Consider the following 9,501-nt stretch of genomic DNA (forward strand, 5'->3'; position numbering starts at 1 on the left):
GGCGATGTAAATACAATACAGCAAGTAAAACACTGGAGTGGTAGACTTGCAGTGGAAGAATGTGCAAAGTAGAAAAATAAATAATGGGGTGCAAAAGAGCAAAATAAATACAGTAGGGGAAGAGGTAGTTGTTTGGGCTAAATTATAGGTGGGCTATGTACAGGTGCAGTAATCTGTGAGCTGCTCTGACAGTTGGTGCTTAAAGCTAGTGAGGGAGATAAGTGTTTCCAGTTTCAGAGATTTTTGTAGTTCGTTCCAGTCATTGGCAGCAGAAAACTGGAAGGAGGGGCGGCCAAAGGAAGAATTGGTTTTGGGGGTGACCAGGGAGATATACAGTACCTGCGGGAACGCATGCTACAGGTGGGTGCTGCTATGGTGACCAGCGAGCTGAGATAAAGGGGGACTTTACCTAGCAGGGTCTTGTAGATGACATGGAGCCAGTGGGTTTGGCGAGGAGTATGAACCGAGGGCCAGCCAACGAGAGCATACAGGTCGCAGTGGTGGGTAGTATATGGGGCTTTGGTGACAAAACGGAGGAACTGTGATAGACTGCATCCAATTTATTGAGTAGGGTATTGGAGGGTATTTTGTAAATGACATTGCCGAAGTCGAGGATCGGTAGGATGGTCAGTTTTACAAGGGTATGTTTGGCAGCATGTGTGAAGGATGCTTTGTTGCGAAATAGGAAGCCAATTCTAGATTTAACTTTGGATTGGAGATGTTTGATGTGAGTCTGGAAGGAGAGTTTAATGACAGAACTGTCCAGAGTAGTGATGCTGGACGGGCGGGCAGGTAGCGATCGGTTGAAGAGCATGCATTTAGTTTTGAGTTTGTGTTGCAGGAAGCAAATTTTGGCTTGAAAAAGCTAGCCATGGCTTTTCTAACTGCCTGTGTATATTGATTTCTAACTTCCCTGAAAAGTTGCATATCACGGGGGCTGTTCAATGCTAATGCAGAACGCCATAGGATGTTTTTGTGTTGGTTAAGGGCAGTCAGGTCTGGAGAGAACCAATGGCTATATCTGTTTCTGGTTCTAAATGTCTTGAATGGGGCGTGCTTATTTAAGATGGTGAGGAAGGCATTTAAAAAAAAACAGGCATCTTCTACTGACAGGATGAGGTCAATATCCTTCCAGGATACCCAGGCCAGGTCTATTAGAAAGGCCTCTCTGCAGTAGATTGCAACACCACCCCCTTTGGCCTTTTCTATCTTGTCTGAAAATGTTGTAGTTAGGGATGGAGATTTCAAGAGTATTTGGTGGTCTTCTTTTGGTGGACTGAGAACCCATTGTCATTTACAGCATTCAACCTGGGGAATAGTTACAGGGGATCGGATGAAGGAGTCAAATTGTAAGCTCGGTTTGATTAGGTGACCGTATGAGGGCAAGATTGGGATTTTAGCCTGGACACCGGGGTTAACAATCCTATTCTTACGATAAGTGCCATGGGCTCTTTAGTGACCACAGAGTCAGGACACCCATTTAACATCCCATCCGAAAGATGGCACCCTACACAGGGCAATGTCCCCAATCACTGCCCTGATCCATTGGGATATTTTTTTCAGACCAGAGGAAAGGGTGCCTCCTACTGGCCCTCCAACACCACTTCCAGCAGCATCTAGTGTCTGATGCAGGGTGGTATGCTGCTGCTGGAAATGAAGGATGCTTGTACAGAATAAAAATATCCCAAAACACACATCCTGTTTGCAATAAGGCACTATAGTAAAACTGCAAAAAAATGTGGCAAATAAATTAACTTTATGTCCTGAATACAAAGCGTTTGGGGCAAATCCAACAACACATCACTGAGTACCACTCTTCATATTTTCAAGCATGGTGGTGGCTGCATCATGTTATGGGTATGCTTGTCATAATTTACTATATCCACAGTAAAACAAGTCCTATATCGACATAACCTGAAAGGCTTTGGAGAAATGTCCTCTGGTCTGATGAAACAAAAATAGAACTGTTTGGCCATAATGACCATTATGTTTGGAGGAAAAAGGGGGAGGCTTGCAAGCCAAAGACACCATCCCAACTTTGAAGCACGGGGGTGCAGCATCATGTTGTTGGGGTGCTTTGCTGCAGGAGGGACTGGTGCACCTCACAAAATAGATGGCTTCATGAGGGAAATTATCTGGATATATTGAAGCAACATCTCAAGACATCAGTCAGGAAGTTAAAGCTGGTTCTCAAATTGGTCTTCCGGATGGACAATGACACCAATCATACTTCCAAAGTTGTGGCAAAATGGCTTAAGGACAACAAAGTCAAGGTATTGGATTGGCCATCACAAAGCCCTGACCTCAATCCTATAGAAAATGTGTGGGCAGAACTGAAAAAGTGTGTGCGAGCAAGGAGGCCTACAAACCTGGCTCAGTTACACCAGCTCTGTCAGGAGGAATGGGCCAAAATTCACCCAACTTATTGTGGAAGATTACCTGAAATGTTTGACCCAAGTTAAACAGTTTAAAGGCAAGGCTACCAAATACTAATTGAGTGTATGTGAACTTCTGACCCACTAGGAATGTGATGAAAGAAATAAAAGCTGAAATAAATCATTTTCTCTACTATTATTCTGACATTTCACATTCTTAAAATAAAGTGGTGATCCTAACTGACCTAAGACAGGGAATTTTTACTAGGATTAAATGTCAGGAATTGTGAAAAACTGAGTTTAAATGTATTTGGCTAAGGTGTATGTAAACTTCTGACTTCAACTGTAGTGTATTACATTTAGTCAAATGTTTAGTATTTGGTCCCATATTCCTAGCACGCAATGACTAAATCAAGCTTGTGACTCTACAAACTTGTTGGATGCATTTGCAGTTTGTTTTGGTTGTGTTTCAGATTATGTTGTGCCCAATATAAATTCATAGTAAATAATGTATTGTGTCATTTTGGAGTCACATTGTAAATGAGAAATGTTTTTTTTATTTTAAATAGGTTATTGAAATAAATAAAAAATGAGGAGCCCTTAACAGTCAAACATGAAAAACATTTCACAATGAATTCGGAGGAAAATCTAGTCAAAATGTCTCAAAATACCTTATGTACCAACTTTTCCCATAGAAAATGTTACCCAAAAAATTATCAAATTATTAACTTTGTTCCTTCTGGTCTGAGACGACATTAAACTTGTGTGTGGATCCCCAGGGTATGCGGGTACCATGTATTGAGACTTTGGAGGCTGCTTATGGTAGACAAATTCATATTAAATTATCTGGAAACAGCTCTGGTAGACATTTCTGCAGTCAGCATGCCAATTGCACGCTCCCTCAAAATTTGTGGCATTGTGTTGTATGACAAAACTGCATATTTCAGAGTGGCCTTTTTTTGTCCCCAGCACAAAGTGCACCTCTGTAATGATCATGCTGTTTAATCAGCTTCTTGATATGCTACCTAACCCTAACAGGTGGATGGATTATCTTAACGTTTTGATAACCATGTAGATCTCTCGGACAAGGTAACTTTAATCAATATATTCGACTCTATTTACTCAGATTCGAAAATGCTTATTAGCGTCAACGTAGGCATTATGCAAAACTACAAATCCCTGCAAGCTCCTGCATGTCATCTCTAACTGACGCCTTTGCTAACAGGTATTGTGTCAATTTACAACTTGCACAAGACAGTTCACAGAACTGTCAATTGAAAAACATGTTGCGAGTTTATTCATTACTACATTTAGCTAAGAGATAGTTAATCCAGAGATTCTTACCTTTGCCTCGACAGTCTCGTCTAGATCATCATGGCATTTGTAGTTCTTATGATAGCCACATTAGCAGCTAATTAGCATTAAAAAATTTTTTTTGGGGGGGGGGTAAATACTTAATTGAGATATTTACATGGTTATCAAAATGTCATATCAGGGTTTCTAAAATCCCCAAATGGGAACCATTTATGGTGGAATAACAATAGAAACCATGTTAGTTTGACCGCTAGGTTTTATGGGTATCATGACTCATACTGTGGTACTCTATTCGTTATTAGGCAAACTAAGACGTCTCCCCCTTCTTGATAGCCCCCCTTTTGACGAGGAAGCACAACTGTATCCAAGCACAGAAGAGTTTTAACATTTCTTCCACACACCCTTTGAATCAGCTGTTGAATTGTCGTCGGAGAAAAGCATGCACACATTTAAAAACAATATGCTACTTAACCTTTTATGTATAAAATGTATTGCAAAACTAATTTACATTTTTTTCATCGATTTACACATTTATTTTGGGATCCACCCCGGTAAACGTCCTTTGCCTGATGGATAAGGCCCATCTCATTCCATAAAAGCACATTTTCGTCCACATCGCTCTCCTCACCCCCTCTCCTCCATTATTTTTACCTTTTTTCCAAAGGAGGCGAGAGAGGACTAGGATGAAAAGACGCAGGAGTTGAGAAAATCTAATTTAAAAAAAAGCACCTACACACACTCTTGTCCTTACTTTAAGCCCCTCCCCATTCTCTTTGCTTCTCCTGCTGTTAGTCTGGTGCAGTCTTGTGATCATTTTTTTCAACAATTGTAAAGCAATTTTGGGTCATTGAAAAGCTCTACATATAGGCCTCATGTATTAGTATTATTGATCTAAAAGACGGATTCATTCTAAAAATCAAGCCTTCAACAATCAAACAAGAAAAGCACAAATCAATTTGGAGGAAAAGCTTGTCAAAATACCTTCTGCACCACATTTCCATGTAGAAAGAGTTACAGAAAAACTGAAATTATGTTCCTATTTGTTCTGAGACTACATTAAACTTGTGTGTGGATCCCCAGGGTATGCAGGTATCACGTATTGAGACACTGGACTCTCTCCTATGTGAGTTCTCTGATGTGATGTCATTTTGGAGCGTCGGGTGAAGCACTTCCCACACTGTGTGCACTCGTAGGGCTTCTCCCCGCTGTGGACCATAGCATGTCTGATCAGGTTGCACTGTTGGGTAAAACTCCTGCCACACTGATCGCAGGTGTACGGTTTCTCTCCGGTGTGACTTCGGAGGTGTACTTTGAGCTGGCAGAGACGCTGGAAGCTCTTCCCACAGAAGGTGCAGCTGAAACGCCTCTCGGTGGTGCCGCCAGATCTCCACTGAGTCCTCATTCTCTTCACCATGTTAAAACTACTGCGACTCAGGCTGTATTCTGAGAAGGTGGAGGTGGTGGCCATGTTTGACCCTGTCATGCACTCACTCAATCTCACTGTTGCTTCTGAAGCCCTGTATTGATGCTGCCTTGACTGTAGAGCTAAACTATTACCTACATTATTTGAGTTCAGCGTCTCGCTGCTCTGTCCCTCTGGCATCTGTTGTCTATTCTCATCAGCCGATGTCCTGATATGTCTTTTAATGTGTTTTCCTGCACTGAACATATTAGCATGTGGTTTCCATATAGAAGAGTGAAGCGGTGGCCCCACTTCATTGGTCATCGTAGGAATGGATGGCAGCCCACTATGAGATGGGAAAATTGAGATATTCTGAGAGTACTCTTCTGTGGAATGAAAGGAGAAATCTGGGTGGCCATCAGGGTCAGTGTTTCTGCCTGGACCCACAGAGGTCCACAGCTGCCCATCATTGTCATCCATGACAAACTGGTCAGGTCCTGCCAGGGTTGTGGTCTGATTCAGCTCCTCCTCTTTCTCATCCTTCACCATCACTAGGTTTAGTGAGTCCTCGTCTGGCCGGTGCTGCTCTGTGCTGAACACCTTTGTAGATGAGAGCCGGGGTGTTCCTGGTTCCTCTGGACGATCAGAATTGGGGTAATGTTCCACGGAGTCTCTGGGAGATATATTGGGTTGTGTGATGAAGTCCTCATCACAGTGCCGTTGCTCAAAGGATGGTGATTTCCCAGGCTTGGAACCAGGCTCTACAGATTTGGGGATCAACATAAATTAAACATTATAAAAGACCCTTAACAATTGCAAAATACGACTGCTTTTGAACGGACTGTGTGCATACATGCACGCCATATGCCAGAACGTAAAACACCCGACAGCAATGTAGCAATTTGGAACGTGCATACGACCACCCTCACACATTCTTCCATAGACAGACAGAGCAGTACCCCTTATGGTCACACCCACCCTCTCCAGTGATCCTGAGCTCTTCCTGAGGGTCAGTCTTCCACACGTCCTCTGCTGTCTCCTCATCTTTGATCAGTATGGGTTCAGTCTCCACTCTCTGCTCCACATCTGTAGGCTGTAACAGGGACTGAGGTTATTACTCTGGACACACAGCATATCTAACCCTTTTCATACTCATGAATCACACGAAAGCGGTAAATTCTCCTGATATTCCAATAACAGAATTGATCCAAAAGGTCAGATCTCTATAACTCTAAAAGGTGATGTATCACACATGGAGATGAGAGTCCTCTTCAACTGCCATATTGTCTTCTCCCCACTGTGAGTTACTCCTCTGCTTGTTCAAAACAATCTTAACTGGATATGAAGATCTCTCTGATAACATGGGGTAAAAACCTGGAAAATAATTGTATTCAGTCAATTATTAGGATTATTCACACATTTGTGTTTTTATTAATTTGTTCAAGATGCAATCAAATTACCGTGAAGTACTACCTTTTCTCCTGACTCGTCCTCGTGTCTTCTTCAGCTCGCTCTCCATCATTTGACACTTCTTTTTCAGTACATCAATATCACGCTGGCTTTGGGTCATTTCCAAACGTATAACAGCACAGCTATCATCTACACGATTGCTTATTTCTGCTACAGCTGCTTTAGCCAATACCTCAAGAATGGATACCAACTGTGCCTGAAAATTGCAGCTGGCCATCTTGTCCAACCCAGGATTCTCTGTGATTAAGTAAATAGAATACAATTCTCTAACTAGCCAATGTGTAAGAAACAATCCGTTTATTTATAGTTCCAACACTATGGCAAATGGCCCAATTTGGTATGTGTAAGAAGAGAACGAGTCGCGCAAACAATGTTGTTGACAAACAGCAGCAATGTTGGAAGTGGGATATTCGTATGTAATCGCACTTCCGTTCAACTCATAAGGTATTACCGTAAATATGAGACTGCAACAGCCCTTCAAATGTGGTATAGTTTGACACTGGCAAAGTATCAGGGTGTATTCAGGCCCAACCGGCCACAGGATGGCGGTATTATTTATTTTATGTCGTGTGTCATGTTACAAACGACGTAAAGGGAAAAGTACCGCCATCATGCAGCTTTTTGGGCTAGGTGTCTGCACGTAGAGCAGCCATATCTATTTACTAAAAAATACGACAAATAATTCAGATAGTAAAACTTATTTTTTTAGTTAAATACATATGGCTACATGTTGGGGAGAATGCAGTGGCAGACATTATTATAAATGCAGCCAAGGCTATTTGCATTTATAATGCACAACGCATTGTGGTAAAATACAAAAACACTTTTCAACCATTCATACAAATTCATTATTTATATCTGATCAAATATGGTCATCTCCATTCTCATCCACACAACCTAATGAAACCACTCTGAAAATGTGGTATGGTATTTATTGAAGGAGAGAAAAGAGAAATAACATGTTTGACACAGCTGGGGAACAAAGGAAAAAAACAAGTTTAACGTGAACTTAATATTAAACTTCATTTATATATTTCAAGTAACCATTGCATACTACATGCATTATAGCTGATTTACATTGAGGTCCTTCTCTTAGGTTTTTAAAGGCATGTACATACAGTTGAAGTCGGAAGTTTACATACACTTAGGTTGGAGTCATTAAAACTCATTTTTCAACCACTCCACAAATTTCTTGTTAACAAACTATAGTTTTGGCAAGGCGGTTAGGACATCTACTTAGTGCATGACGCAAACAATTGTTTCACAATTCCAGTGGAACAGAAGTTTACATACACTAAGTTGACTATGCCTTTAAACAGCTTGGAAAATTCCAGAAAATGAAGTCATGGCTTTCTAAGCTTCTGATAGGTTAATTGATATAATTTGAGTCAAGGCCTACCTTCAAACTCAGCACCTCTTTGCTTGACACCATGGGAAAATCAAAAGAAATCAGCCAAGACCTCAGAAAAAAATGTAAACCTCCACAAGTCGGGTTCATCCTTGGGAGCAATTTCCAAACGCCTGAAGGTACCACGTTCATCTGTACAAAAAATAGTACGCAAGTATAAACACCATGGGACCAGGCAGCCATCATACCGCTCAGGAAGGAGACGCGTTCTGTCTCCTAGAGATGAACGTACTTTGGTGAGAAAAGTGCAAATCAATCCCAGAACAACCGCAAAGGACCTTGTGAAGATGCTGTAGGAAACAGGTACAAAAGTATCTACAAGTCCTATATCGACATAACCTGAAAGGCTGCTCAGCAAGGAAGAAGCCGCCATAAAAAAATCCAGACTACGGTTTACAACAGAACATGGGTACAAAGATTGTACTTTTTGGAGAAATGTCCTCTGGTCTGATGAAACAAAAATGTAACTGTTTGGCCATAATGACCATCGTTATCTTTGGCGGGAAAAGGGGGAAGCTTGCAAGCCGAAGAACACCATCCCAACCGTGAAGCACGGGGGTGGCAGCTTTAAAAGGCTAACTGATTCTTAGAAAACCCTTTAGCAATTATGTTAGCACAGCTGAAAACTGTTGTGCTAATTAAAGAAGCAATAAAAACAGTCTTCTTTAGACCAGTTGAGTATCTGGAGCATTAGCATTTGTGGGTTCGATTACAGGCTCAAAACGTCCAGAAACAAATAACTTTTTTCTAAAACTCATCAGTCTATTCTTTTTCTGAGAAATGAAGGCTATTCCATGTGATTACTTGCCAAGAATTAGAAGATCTCGTACAACGCTGTGTACTACTATCTTCACAGAACAGCGCAAACTGGCCCTAACCAGAATAGAAAGATGAGTGGGAGGCCCCGGTGCACAACTGAGCAAGAGGACAAGCACATTAGAGTGTCTAGTTTGAGAAACAGATGCCTCACAAGTCCTCAACTGGCAGCTTCATTAAATAGTACCAGCAAAACACCAGTCTCAACGTCAACAGTGAAGAGGCGACTCCGGGATGCTGGCCTTCTAGGCAAGAACATTTCTAAGTGACCCCAAACTTTTGAACGGTAGTGTAAGTAGAGGTATTAGATAAAGAGTATGCATATTAGATCATGTGTAGAAGATAACAGGTGGTGTTGATTGAGCTGCATGAGAGAATATGCATAACAGTACAGCAGTACTGATATATCTGTGAGAGAGTAAGTTAATTAGGGCTATGTGTGTGTACGGAGCAGTGCGTGTAAACAGCAGTGTGTGTATACAATGACTGTGTGTACACTGGGTGGTTATTCTCTCTAGGAGAGGAAGTAGAGCTGGCCCAGTGCATCGCCACACACCAGTTCAACGGAGCAGTGTGGGTTCACCTCCAAGACCAGAACAGGACCCTCACACACAAACCAACCCACCCATACAGTAGCAGAGAAATAGTGTAAGCACACACACACAAAGTACTTATGTACAAATACTTTAAAGTACTACTTAAGGTTTTTGGGGTAT

General features: G+C 41.6%; 1 protein-coding gene across 2 annotated transcripts; it reads right to left on the reverse strand.

Annotated features, from left to right (window-relative positions):
* Nucleotides 1-3,927: 3,927 nt before the first annotated feature.
* On the reverse strand, nt 3,928-7,106 carry LOC124009176 (zinc finger protein 263-like). Of its 2 annotated transcripts, none has more exons than XM_046320736.1 (4): nt 6,565-7,106; nt 6,344-6,465; nt 6,070-6,184; nt 3,928-5,852 (listed from the first exon to the last, which is right to left on the reverse strand). In XM_046320736.1, exons 1-4 carry the CDS (start codon nt 6,776-6,778, stop codon nt 4,741-4,743), a joined length of 1,563 nt encoding a protein of 520 aa, XP_046176692.1. In that variant the 5' UTR covers nt 6,779-7,106; the 3' UTR covers nt 3,928-4,740. The 2 variants fall into 2 exon arrangements, with proteins under 2 accessions (XP_046176692.1, XP_046176693.1); XM_046320737.1 differs by having other exon boundaries at nt 6,552-7,106.
* Nucleotides 7,107-9,501: the final 2,395 nt, after the last annotated feature.

This window comes from Oncorhynchus gorbuscha, linkage group LG22, assembly GCF_021184085.1.
Source record: "Oncorhynchus gorbuscha isolate QuinsamMale2020 ecotype Even-year linkage group LG22, OgorEven_v1.0, whole genome shotgun sequence".
NCBI classification, from domain to species: domain Eukaryota; kingdom Metazoa; phylum Chordata; class Actinopteri; order Salmoniformes; family Salmonidae; genus Oncorhynchus; species Oncorhynchus gorbuscha.